The sequence below is a fragment of the Syngnathus acus genome, chromosome 17 (genome assembly GCF_901709675.1).
Source record: "Syngnathus acus chromosome 17, fSynAcu1.2, whole genome shotgun sequence".
Lineage (NCBI taxonomy): Eukaryota > Metazoa > Chordata > Actinopteri > Syngnathiformes > Syngnathidae > Syngnathus > Syngnathus acus.
The window spans coordinates 10430830-10443420 of NC_051102.1; the positions used below are offsets into that span (position 1 = coordinate 10430830).

General features: G+C 43.3%; 2 protein-coding genes across 4 annotated transcripts; both read right to left on the reverse strand.

The window, feature by feature from the left end:
• Positions 1-1890: 1890 nt before the first annotated feature.
• On the reverse strand, positions 1891-9115 carry LOC119136973 (solute carrier family 12 member 9-like). Its single transcript, XM_037275887.1, has 14 exons — positions 8828-9115; positions 8109-8243; positions 7680-7817; positions 7487-7599; positions 6981-7182; positions 6743-6850; positions 6363-6474; positions 5674-5831; positions 5203-5285; positions 4591-4715; positions 4324-4516; positions 4014-4188; positions 3798-3944; positions 1891-3036 (listed from the first exon to the last, which is right to left on the reverse strand). Exons 1-14 carry the CDS (start codon positions 9015-9017, stop codon positions 2156-2158), a joined length of 2760 nt encoding a protein of 919 aa, XP_037131782.1. The 5' UTR covers positions 9018-9115; the 3' UTR covers positions 1891-2155.
• Positions 9116-9722: 607 nt separating this feature from the next.
• thpo (thrombopoietin) lies at positions 9723-12531 on the reverse strand. 3 transcript variants are annotated; one of them, XM_037276134.1, is made up of 5 exons: positions 11733-12531; positions 11527-11657; positions 11347-11433; positions 11078-11258; positions 9723-10505 (listed from the first exon to the last, which is right to left on the reverse strand). In XM_037276134.1, exons 1-5 carry the CDS (start codon positions 11743-11745, stop codon positions 10375-10377), a joined length of 543 nt encoding a protein of 180 aa, XP_037132029.1. In that variant the 5' UTR covers positions 11746-12531; the 3' UTR covers positions 9723-10374. The 3 variants fall into 3 exon arrangements, with proteins under 3 accessions (XP_037132029.1, XP_037132028.1, XP_037132030.1); XM_037276133.1 differs by having other exon boundaries at positions 11094-11258; positions 11733-12518; XM_037276135.1 differs by having other exon boundaries at positions 11094-11258; positions 11527-11655; positions 11722-12514.
• Between the last annotated feature and the right edge of the window lie 60 nt (positions 12532-12591).

Below are 12591 nucleotides of genomic sequence, written 5' to 3' on the forward strand. Positions count from 1 at the left end.
TCAGTTTCCCAATCTTTTTAGAGGCACATATTTTACATTGCAAAAAAAATCGAACCCCAAAAAAGTATACTGAACTGAAAAATAAAGATGTTTAATTTATTCTGAAATTTACTAACACAATGTAAACTGGGCCTGTTTAGTTGAGCAGAGATATCTATTCGTATGAAAGGAACACAGGTGAGCAAATTAATAAAAGCATTTCATTGTTCTGCCTACTACTATGTCGTAAATCAATTACCAGGTAGACATGATTTGTTTTAAAAAAACAGATAATTATTGAACCAATTAAATGAAATGATAAAATTATGTATATATGCATGCTGGAGAGCTTTTATTAAAGACACTCGTGACATGTTTAAAATGAAATAAATTTGTATGTACGATTGTATGTTCAATCAAATCGATTTGGCAGAAAATCCTTTTTCAAGGTACCGTGTATGAGTATTGATCCAGGAGCGGAGGGAAATTATATTTATATCTTTCACAACACGTGTTATCACCTCGCCATCTGCTACAAGCAAAGACGGCGACATTAAGTCAGCGTTAATTGGCATAATCGAAGCTCAATTTGGCCCAATTTGCATTTATCTGGTAATATGATGATTCCCCAACAAAGGAAAAGAGACTGATGAATATTTGGTCATAATGAATCAAGCTTCCCACTGAATTCATATTCATCAATCATGACTGATTACCTTATTAGGTGTTTAACTATTGCTACATATATTAGTCACACTTGGCATCGATAAGGACGACTGGGTGAGAGGCACCCCGGACTGGTCGCAAGCCAATCATGGGGCATCTTTAGATGAAAACGCATTCACACTCACTTTTAGACAAGGTGAGGCTTTCAACAAAGCTTTTTTTGATGCAGAAGTTCCAAATGAGATTGAAATGTTGAAATTATAACTACATGGTGGATTGTATTTTTTAGCCATCTGTGTCTATGCAGATCACCCAATTAGGGTCGTCTGATTTTGAGAGCCTGCACAAGTTGTGTACTAGTGTTCACATTCAGTATGTTGGTGCTATGACACTCAGCCGAAATTGGCTGGAACGAACAGCGAGCAGACGACAGGATGCTCAACCTTTCGTGACGAGGTGAGGACGGATGGCAATGGAAACTGAGAAAATCATTCTAATCATGGCTCCCGGAAGCTGACGTTGCAGAGCAGAGGGAGGCACTGCCTCACACCTTAGACAGTCTGAGGTGCTCAGTCATAGCATGTTGTCAACCACCCACGCACCCATTTATATAGCTTCAAAAATATTAGCACCTTTTATCAAATATATAAATTTGGATTAGCCCAAACTAATGGACGTTTTCTTACCTGCGTCTTCGCAGGCCAGAGTGCGTTCGCTCTCAACGTTGTATCGATTAATAGTAGGCCTACATGGAGCCAGCTCTCCATTCCTCCATCTGTGAAGACACAGAAAGTCACTTTTGTGTGGGCAGGTGTCAAAGCCTCCTCGCCAACGCAGGCAAACGCCGACATATGCCACAGATGGCGTTGGATCCACGTCACAAGGGGGACATTTCCACGGTGCCCACCGCCAAATGACCAAATGCGTCACTCGCGCTCAGTCAAGTTTACATGGACTTATTTGGTGTTATCACAAAAGCCCCTGAGACTTTTTAACTATCAAGGAGCTTGACAAGTGGTTGTCAACCTTTTCATCAAAGAACAGTTCAAATATTTTGCTCTGAGGGATTCACCTGTGGCGTGAAGTGGAAGTCGTCAAAAACGTTCTGGACAAGAATGGGTCATACACGCCCTTACAGGTCTACATTATTATAGACTACATCTACAGTAAGCTTTGCCCATTCAATGCTCAAGAGAAGAATAAGGTCATCATAATTCACTTTTATTCTTTTATCAGTATATAACAAGCATTCAATATCAATGTGTACTTCTGACATAGTGTGAGCCTAAATACATTCATTTCGTTACTTTCACCACTAAAATGTGCAAATTTGTGATTTACTCTTCATAAACCCTCAAAGGCGTCGTGATGAGAAAAGTGATTCAAATGTAAAACGGCAGAGCTGAAGAATTGACGTTCTCTGGCGGCGGTTCTAAATGTTGACTGAATGAGAGCGATGGCCCAACTTCAGATGGCGATGCATTGTTGCAATCGAGGTCGCCAAAGTGCTCTAGAGGTCCGTAGTGATAACCGGCGTGACTCCGTGGACGAGCAACGTGGGACCCAAATCTTGACTCAGCAAGTCCACCTGATGGAGGTAGGCCCGGTAGCAGCTTGTGTCTGCAGGCGGCTGTGGCAAATAGAGGAAGCGCACAGCCGGCGGGGGGTCTCCGTGACTTTGGATGAGATCGTTGACTGCGTGGATGTAATCATCTGTCACGTTGCTGGAAAACGCTTCTTTGCATCCGTCTTGCACTTCCTCATCTCTCCCCCTTCCTCGAACCCGGTGTAGTGCCACAACCTGGTCCCAAGCCACCATCTGCACTTGCGCCGACATCCGGAGCTCTTTGAGCATCAGTCGCAGTTTGGCCTCCTCCTCGTCCCGCAGACTCCCCCCGGCTTCCACGCACAGGAAAAGGCGCAACCTGGCTTGGCTCCAGGCACGGGTTTCGTGAAGCACACAGGCCAGCTGAAGCAAAAACAGCGAGCAGACGTCCACGTTGCCGCCGCTGTTGGGTCGCAGCAGATTCAATGGCCAAATGTCGACAAACAGGCCCACCGTGCCGTGGTGTGTCTTTGTCTTGGTCTTCCTCCCCGCCCCTAAAACTTCTTCCTTGTTGAACAGGCTGAAGTATCGAGCCAGGGTCACGTTTTTGCCCATTTTAATAGCGTCGGTAATAATTGACACATATTCCTCTTCTTTGATGACTTTGGGTTTATGTGCATCACGTACATTAGGGAAGAAAGGGAAGAGTGGTTCTCCCGACTCTTTGTTTGGATACACTGCATCCAAGCTGTGCTCTGGAGGCAAATGAACTTTGCTTTGGAGGAAGTCTTGTGGGGGGCAGTCGTCATAGAAACCTAAGACGAGAGTGTTTGGCCTCATCCCGCCTGGGAAACGTTACGATATGGGTTTTAATCCACAAGAATCGCGTTTTAAGACACAGAAAGTAAGACAGTGAAACCGCTGCATAACCGTGGTTTGGGGGGGGACTAACCTAAAGTCTTGTCTGGTTTAAAATTGTGGCTTTGGGGCCATGTTGTGGCATTAAGAGATTGATTATCTTTAAGATTAAGAAAGATATTGAAGTGAGGAGACGGCCTTAATTGGTTAGGCTGAAAGTGCCATTTAATGTATATACATATACATATATATATTAAAAAGAAAGCAGTGCTTTGCTGCCACCTTGTGGCATCAACGGGCAACTGATAATTCAATTACCCCGGATTTTTTTCTAGTCAGAGCAGGACTCACTTATTTCCTGCAAATAAAATGAGACCCCCCACACACAAAATCATATATTGGCCATTTTTGTTTTAAACCTATCCTCACTGATTTATGTACTTTTTTTTCTTTCTAATGCACTACAAAGCCAGAAAATGGCACAAGAGCCCCGGGCTAATTGGAACATAAGTTAAATGTAAAAAAATATGACGTACGAAAGGAAGAGGCTTGTTAGGAAATTTTGTAAAAAGAGTATGATATAGTAAGTGTTTTGGGGAACACTGTGGCCTATTTACGGCTGAACTATTAATATTGGCATTTGTGTATGAACATTTCCAGGGTGGGCGTCAATGAAACTTTGCGCTATTTACAGCAGGGCCAAAACCCGCAGAGGACTACTGTACAACAAAAGCACATGCACACCTACCAAAGCCTGTGATGAAAAGAAGGTTCTGAACTCCACGTCGAACAGAGTCAGCCAAAGTGAGGTTCACAAAGGCTTTGATGTTCAAATGGTCCACTAAAGCCAGCCAGGAGTGGTAACAGCTCTGCAAAGGATTGGACGGCCTCTCATCTATAGAAACGCACAACAAATCAAATGGCATCATTGAAATGGGAAGAAAACAAAGCTAGAAACAATTACCTAGCAATCCCAGTTTGACATGACCCAGAACATAGAGGCCACTCTTCTTCAGGTCATTCATGAAAGTTATCAGGCCCACACAACTACGAGGGTTGGCCACCATTAGCAGCACCTGAGGCCTCCAGAACTTGATGTGGTCCTTGCGCACATCCAGCATCAACAGGTACTTGCGAACCTGAGCAAGAACATCTGCTTAAAAAAGGCTGGAAAGTACATGCAATCGTTGATATGTATACCTGTGTCCCAATAATGACAGGGGTGATTAAAAAAGAAACTAAAATAAAATTCTATTCAAGATTTGCGTGTGTACTTGGTGGAAGATGAGAGCCTGGCTTATGTAGCCCCAGTTGCTGATGGGGCCGAGATAATGAATGAGCATGAGGAGCAGCAGCATGAATGCTATGCTGGCAAATGCATAGATGGCATTGATCAGGAACATCATAACCAGGCAGCCAAGAATGCCCAGCGTGCAGGTGTGCCACGTGAAACAACGGAAGGAGGGCCTAAACGCAGGTGGGGGAAAAGTATAACAGTTACCAGTACTTTATTTTTGTTGTTACCCGGTCTTGTCCCCTACCTAAAGTTTGGCGCAGAAGCCCACTCGAGAGCCAAACAAGCCAAGTTGACATTGGCATACACCAACAAGAAGATGATGGTCACAATTCCAGCAATTGTGTTCAATTTCCCAGCAAACAGCACCATCTAGTGGCGAACAAAGCACACGTTCGCCCAACACGAGGCAATTCGATTTTTTGTGATGAGTACAGATGTGCATGTTAAAACATTTCAACTGAGTTCGGAAAGGTTTTCTTTTTCCTTTCTTTTGTTTTGTTTTTTTAATAATGAATTTAGGCAAAATCACTGCTCCACTGCAAATAAAAAGAAAAGCATGTGATTCACGGATGAGTCAAATGTGTGAGTGATGACACGTTCACCATTTATTTGCATCTTATTACTTGGATCTCATCCTGATCGTGGTTACTTTTCAACGCCCACAGAAACTTTGAAAATGTATTTTGCATAAATACAAAATATTTATACAGCATTGTCCCTAAATAAAAAAAAAAAAAGGCTTTCAATGTCCGTTGCAGATGAAGATTACTTTCAAAGTAAACATAGCAACAGATATTTTTAGAAAAGCAACAAAAAGATATATTTAGATAAACACTTTTAGAAGGCAACATTTTACCTGCACAAGCAACCAAGAGGCAAGCACTGAGGCCCAAGGGTTCCCGCTGCGGGATGTGGTCCTCGCCAGAGCCAGGACGCCACCTGTTGTCGGTTTTACAAAAGCGAAGTCAAAAAAGGCAAAGTGTCTGTTGCTGCTCATATGCTTCTTGCTGAGACAAACAACCGAGTCATCCCGCGTTGGTGCTTAACCAAAACACACAGTTACAGCATTTGTGTCTCTGCAGAGAAAGTCAACATCGCCAGCCATCTGTTGTCAGATGATGCATTCCAAATAAACTTGGCGCGATCAGCAACTCCAGACATTCAATGGATAACTGTGGTCCATTTCTCACAGATGGCCGCCGATTAAAAAGATGACTTGGTTTTACACGGGAGTCAGCTGAGGTGGAACCTTAGAAGTGAGCGTCAACTTATCAACGAGTCAATTTATCCTTTCGCAAGCCTAAGACACGCAAAATGGCCACCTCACCAAACAGGTTGTCTTTAGAAAGCGCATAGAGGACACGGGAGGCGCCGATGAGGTTGCTCATGGCAGCGGACATGGCCGACGAGTAGATGCCGACTGTGACCAGAGGAGGCCAAACATTGATGGCTCCAAGGAAACTGTAGTCTCTCTGGAGGATGGGACTAGAGAAAAGACAAGGAAGCATAAAGTTGACTGTGTTTGATGTACATTTGCATATTTCGATATGTAGTTCAAGTAAATTGCAGGAATGACTATTTACCAGCATGCAAAAAGTGCACAGGGTTGTTCAAACTTAAGCTTGTCGCAATGCTTTGGGTGAACGCATATTTTTGTTTCCATTGTCTTTTTGTCAGCATTATCATAATATCCAATTTTCATCTCATCAGCTCATCGCAGTCACCGTTTGCAATCAGTGCGCCGCCGCGTCTGTGCATACAAATGAGGCAGGTAATTTCATAGACTGACACGTCTGAGCTACCTTGGCGTTGATGATTTCAAAGTGAAGGATTTATGGACGTGATACGTTTCATGTCTCCTGAGTTAAAACGTCAGAGACCTCAAAGAAAAAAGGAGAAGGACTTGCGACTCGTTTCAACACTCCTGGGGAGGAATTGACTTTCATCCCTCGGTATCGTTCAATCTGTTTGACCTTAAGACACTTTCGCCCCTCCAAACCTGATGGTGAGACAAACCGTTGACAAGACGATGCAGCCAGCAGACTGAGCAGGTTGTACGTGACAAATGTTGTGAAAACCGCCGTCAATGTTCCTCTGGGAATGGAATAACTTGGGTTCTTCAAGTCACCTGGTGAAACAAAAAAACAGAAACACTTTTTTTTACTGGCACCAGGGGCGAGGCGGTTTTCCAAACAGCAACTAGCCGCTCCAATTCTGTTCTGCTTGATGCGTTTCTTTTCACAAAATTTTGTTTCCTCCGTTTTTTGGTCAGTAACTGGCGCTTTCAGTAAAATCAATCCATTTTTTTTACAACCAAATTTGAATGGAGAAAAAGATAGTTTACTCTTTACTTAGGTAACGTAAAACCATGATGCTCGATAGGTGAGACGCCTTACCCGACATGTTGGATCCAGCCATGATTCCGGTGCAACCGTTGAACATGACCGCAAAAACGGTGGCAAAACTCATCATGGTTCCAGTGGTGTAGTCGACGGTGTAACTAGCTAAAAGAAAGCACACTTGTGTTGGTACTAGAAAGAAGAAAAAAAAATCACTTCTGGCGGTTTCTTGAAGCCAACATTTTTGCAAATCACAGCGAAGTTCAACATCAGGACAATGTTGCTTGGGACATACCCCAAAGGTTGCCCTCCAAGGTGTGTAGGCGGAGGCCAGTATAGTTAGCAGCGGTCTGGGTGGAAGCGTTCACGAAAGAGGAATGCGGGAGCGTAACTGTTCTGGGTTCCACGGTAAAGAAACTTGTAAAGATGGCTGCCAGAACGGTTGTGACGATGAGGAAGATGACAAAAGTGGCTTTGGCGTAGATTTGAGCGCCTACCTGGAAATCACAAGCCGTTTGAACTGAGAGGCGAATTGAACGTACAACGGAATCTCCAAAGTCAACCGCTCTCCAGGTTGTTAAGACAGTGGTCAACTTATTGAACAAATGTATGGCTATGTTTGTTACCATGGGAAAACAATAAATGTTTGAACAAATGACAGCATCCATTGTTTACAATGGCACATATAATTTTGCAATGGGAATGATTCCAGTCAGCCAGCCCTACAACAAATTGCATTCAAGCGCCAAGATGCTACCGAAACAACGGAATGAAATGACACGGCGTGTTGCTGTGTCTCACCAAGCAAACAAAGAAACAAATGGAAAGCAGCACAGTGCCATAAAGCAAAGACCACCAGTATCCTGAAGGCAGCACTCGATGGGAGGCTTCGAAAACCGCCCCGAGCTCTGATGCTGGAACGAGTAGGAAAAAATGAATTAGTCAAGCCAAACGTTGTCGTGCCTCTGAATGTGATATACTCGTGCCAGCCAACCTTCTGGGACGCCGAAGGCAGACACGATTGCTTCAACCAGACCTAAAATGTAGAGAGCGCTGCCGCACACGTTGGCAAAGAAAAACATGATTCCAATGCTGCCACCAAACTCTGGACCCAGCGCTCGACTGATCATGTCTGAAGGTCGTCGTTAAAAAAAACGCAGGGGTCATACTTTGGAAGATTCATTTTTTTACGTGGTAGCATATTAATAGCTGTGCCTCTGGAGCGCCTGCCTATCCTTCAAGGGAGAAATTTCACAACATACAAAATAGTTTGCTGGCGGGTTATTTCCAAAAATGTAGATGTTCGCAAACCACTCAAATGTTTCCAGAGTGTGTTGCAAAATGAGGCACAATTGTTTCAGAGCAGCTGTGCTAGTACAGATTGGGGCATATGCCCTCATAATGTAGATTGATTGAAGGATACAGTAGGCACCTCCCGCATCCAAGGCTCCATTAGTTGAAATGGCGCAGACAGAAAAGACGGTCATTGTGATGATGATGTAAGCCACCAAGAACATGGCGATGGCTTGGTACAGCCCAGCTTGACCTACAACAAATCCTGCGGGCAAATAAGAAAGAACAAACAAATGCGTGCAGGAAAGTTGCCGATGGAGAATGCAGCATGGTAAACCTATCAAAATAATAGAGAAAGACGACGTGCATATCAGTGCCCAAGCTAAAGTGTCATTTTTGATGTTACAAACATTTTGGGCACGTCCATTATTCCCACAGTTATTAACTTCTACTAATAATTGTTTTTGTTTGAAAAATAATCACCATCCCACCGAAATCTTTGTTTAATTACAAACACATTTTGGTAGGATCATTCATTAGCTTTTCAGGAACAATCATTCATTTTGTTGGGACTCTAAATCACATTTGTCAAGCCAGGGTAATTTATCACCCATGGCTTTAATTAGTCCGCAGAGAATGACAGAAGGCTTGGGCAACATGTCATAAACACCGCCACTGGATGTTAAATATAGAAACAAATAGAAAGACAGACGACAATTAATCATGAAAAAAAAGATGACTCAAATTGCTTCGTCACCTGACCACGTGGTTACCATTTAAGACCACTCCATAAATGTATTATCGACGATTTCGTATAGTTTTGACACAATTAGTTTTCTTTTTACTGACCAATTCGCAGGAACACGACGACACTAAACATGGAAAGCAATGTCGGAATAACAACTCCGAAAATCACGCCGAGCTTTCGACGGCCTCGGTCTTGGCCTTGCTCGGGGCTCCTGTTTGCGGTCTCATCCTTCGACTCCGCTCCGCTGTTGGTGGTGAGTCGATAGTTGATAAGAGGAGCCTTCTCGGACATGACAACAGTTAATTGTCACTTCCTAAATGGCTCCAACAACACAATACGTCTTAATTCATCCGCTATGGTGAACTCTTGTAAAGCGGGTCATGCTTTTGACGAGCTAGCTTCCCTTAGCCGTAGCAGGTCACGTGAGGTGAGCAAGGTGTGCTCATGCTAATGAGGCTGGCGGGAATTGCGACGTCACTTCCTTTAATGGATTTTTCCATTAATGATTTATATCGATCTCCTCTTTTGAACTCTTAACAAATAACAAGAAAAATATTTGTACATTGCTCTTTCTAAGTGAGTTACCTTACGTTTTTGTGCCTTGTGATACTTTTGTCTTTGTGTGAGCCTGTTTTGCAAATGTTCTTTGATTATACGCTTTATTGTAATATACGTACAATCATTGTGTGTTTGTTAATATATGAATGTCTTTTTGGATGTTGCTTTTTTTCTGGGATAACATTGATGTTCATACAATGTATGTTTGTAAATATTTAATTCCGTTTCTAAATAAAGATTTTTGGAGATTTTTTTTATTGTTATAATAATTTGTATATAGCTCCTTCAAAAACACTAATCAAGCCAAAATACCCACGTGAGTATTTTTAATGTTTTATAGTATTTTAGGAAAAGAATGTCTTTTCAAATGGCTAGTTTCTGTTGAAAGACATCTTAAAATAAAAACGAAATGAAAGAACAGACAAAAAAGAATATCTACATGCTAAAAAAAATGCTTTAATGATTGTAAATTATCACATTTTATTAAATTAAGGGATTGTTCCTTTTAATCCACAAGCGAGCATAAGAAGAAGAAAAAACATGACAGTGACATGTAAATATAAATAAAAGAAGTGTATCAGGATACTACATACGAGAACAAAAAATCTTGTTCTCATGTCTATAGGTTTCCAAAGTTAATTTAGTCTTCTGCTCAATATCAATTGGGTAATCAGTACAAGAATAAAAACACAGCCAGGCCACATTTTCTTTCTTGCTTTGTGATCATTGCTAAGGCATCCAGTTCTTCACTTTCCGCCTCCTGGAAATGAGCTAATTTCAGCAAGACGAGAATTGTTGTTTTAAATTTGGGGGAAAAAATGCATAAAACGGCTTCTTTAAGGAAAGTTGAGAAAAAAGTTGGAGTGCACTACATGAGTACAACCAATATGGGGGCTGTTGCTTTTGCAATTAGTTAGTGGGCCAAAGCAGAACAATATGACATCAACTTTCTGGTGAGCGTCATCCTCGCTGACTTCCAACTCTGGAAAATGCTCCATTGTTTTGTTTTTTTTGCTGAGTTTGTCATTGGGGCTTTGAGGACGAAACATACTTTTAGTGAAGATACTCCTCTCGTAACTGGGGAGCGCATCTACTTTCCAGGCTCATCATCAAGCGCTCCAGTTTGCCCGTGATGAGCCGCCTGTAGTTCAGCAGCACCGTGCTCAGACTGAGGGTGCTTCCAGGAACGCAGGACAATTCTGTGCTTTCCACTTGCTTGTCCTGCGAGAAAACAAAATGGAGTGAAGCGTGCTTATTTGGGTAGAGATTTTCAAACAGGTTATCATTTCAAGACATCCAACAATCGGAACACCAAATTCTCAAATTCCAATTTACACACAAACAGTTAAGAAGCCAATCCAGCCGGCCAGCTTCTGGAATGTAATTGGTTCAACTTGGGTGACAGTGTCGTAGCTTTAAATTCAGAGCCTGCTCATATCGGACTTTCAGGAGGTGTCATGTGGAAAGTATGCGCTCCTATCTTCGTTTTGTCCTGAGGAAGGAAGCCTTTGGGGTCGCAAAACATTGCTAGCAGCCAGAGATTTACGAGAAGCCCGGATATTTCCGCTTCTTATGAAACTGATAATGGCGGGCTTCAAGGGAAAACCCTTTGACATTTACTTCACTTGCTGGCTGTGTGGAAATGGTTTTAGTCAATACTCAACTCCGTTTATCGTCATCTGTCGTCGCTGTGAGTGAGGAGTAAGCAATAATTCCGTGATTTGATAGCATGAATGATAGCAACAAATCACGGAATGACCGCTTACTCTTTGTCTTTGCTGTATTTGTGTCACCTGGACGCCGTCTTACACTCAGTTGAAGATGCGTGAGGATGAGGAGGTAGCTGTTGATGTTGTGTTCCAATCTCTGCAAAAGTAGCGAAGCGCATTCTGCCTGGCCGAGGGGCCTGGCAACCTTGACGCTCTCCAAAAGATGCCTCAAGGACACGATGATGTCTTGTCTCCTCTCATGGTGCTGTGGGAAGAGACAATCAAAGCAAATGTGGTTGTAGCAGCTCATTGTTGATAATAAATGAAAAAATCAGATGGCTGGACTAACATACTGATTTTCTTTCCCAAGATGCGACGTGGAGCTCGGCACAAGTTAGCTGGACTGGCCTGAGCAGGCTATTGGAACCGTTGCAGTTGTTCTGCCAGGATGAAGTTTTGAAAGTGCAATCGTGAAGACAGAATACAACTGAGTGAGTGTCCAAAATGTCAGCATATTCAACTGAAGGCCTCACCAGCGCAGCCTGCATCTCCTCCACAATATTCAATGCTCTTCTTGCCGATCGGCTGCACTCAAAGTCGACGGGCTTGCTTTGGGCGCGCGGCACTTGACAAGCTAGCAGAAGCAGAAGCGGCAGCAGCAGCTCTGATGAACACACAAAGACGCACTGAAGCCGAGGCGCAGCAAAGTTCCAAGTTCTTTTCAACACTAGCTACTCACTGCTTAAAGCCATGCCCTGCTTCGCCACGCTCGATAGGTCCACATTTGTTCCATTCAGGAGACGAGCCAGGTGGAAAATATCCCGTGTACGCGGCGAGGTCTCATACAGATGAACTGCGTTTCCTTTTGTGTTCCCCCTTCTTGATTTCCAGTCTTGTTATCCAGCGGCGGCGGCGATGGGGGGGCAGCGCTATCTGGCCTGACAGCAGGCTGCACTCCAACTTTCCGACATACTTCGAATCGTAACGAAACCAAAGTGGATTTCATTGATATTGTGTTGATTTTCGCCGCCCACTGAGCTTTTGGCGCTCAGGGGACGGAGGCTTTCCGGCCCACGGAAAGGTTAATGATTTATGATTGTGTAAGACTCCATTTGCACAGGTGACATCAAATCATCAATGGAAGGAGGCTGTTTACTTTTAGTCAAAGGAGGCCCAGCTCACCCACCAACGGAATGAAGACTGCACCAAATCACGCAGCTCCTGTCACGTTGTGACTTCTGTGTATTTATGCCATCTAATATCAGTCGGCATCCATCAGGTGGTTTGTCTTGAGGGCCACGGTTGGAAGACAGCTAAACTGCAACGTGATTGTCAGCTCGAGAAGCCAAAACAGCTGTCAAGCGGCTCGCAGCCTGGAGAAAACACTCATCCTTATTTGACTGATGTTCTTTGCTGTTATATTGTGTTTTTTTGCAGTTTATATAATTGTGACGCAATTCCGTAAGGCCCCACTGAAGAGAAGACCCATCGCTATAGGTATACCTACTGCACCCACCGCTTTCTCAATCACATTGAGAGAGAGCGAGAGAGAAAGAGAGAGAGAGAGAGAGAGAGAGAGAGAGAGAGAGAGAGAGTTG

What these genes read in the sequence shown, in the direction of transcription:
- LOC119136973 (XM_037275887.1), bottom strand. Translation starts at nt 9,017, where the DNA reads ATGTCCGAGAAGGCTCCTCTTATCAACTATCGACTCACCACCAACAGC. An exon ending in TGCCTTCGGCGTCCCAGAAG is followed by an intron (nt 7,600 to 7,679) that starts GTTGGCTGGCAC and finishes TACTCGTTCCAG; the next exon opens with CATCAGAGCTCGGGGCGGTT. An exon ending in GCTGCATCGTCTTGTCAACG is followed by an intron (nt 5,832 to 6,362) that starts GTTTGTCTCACC and finishes TCTTTTCTCTAG; the next exon opens with TCCCATCCTCCAGAGAGACT.
- thpo (XM_037276133.1), bottom strand. An exon ending in AGGAGATGCAGGCTGCGCTG is followed by an intron (nt 11,434 to 11,526) that starts GTGAGGCCTTCA and finishes TCATCCTGGCAG; the next exon opens with AACAACTGCAACGGTTCCAA. An exon ending in TCACGCATCTTCAACTGAGT is followed by an intron (nt 10,506 to 11,093) that starts GTAAGACGGCGT and finishes GTTTTCTCGCAG; the next exon opens with GACAAGCAAGTGGAAAGCAC.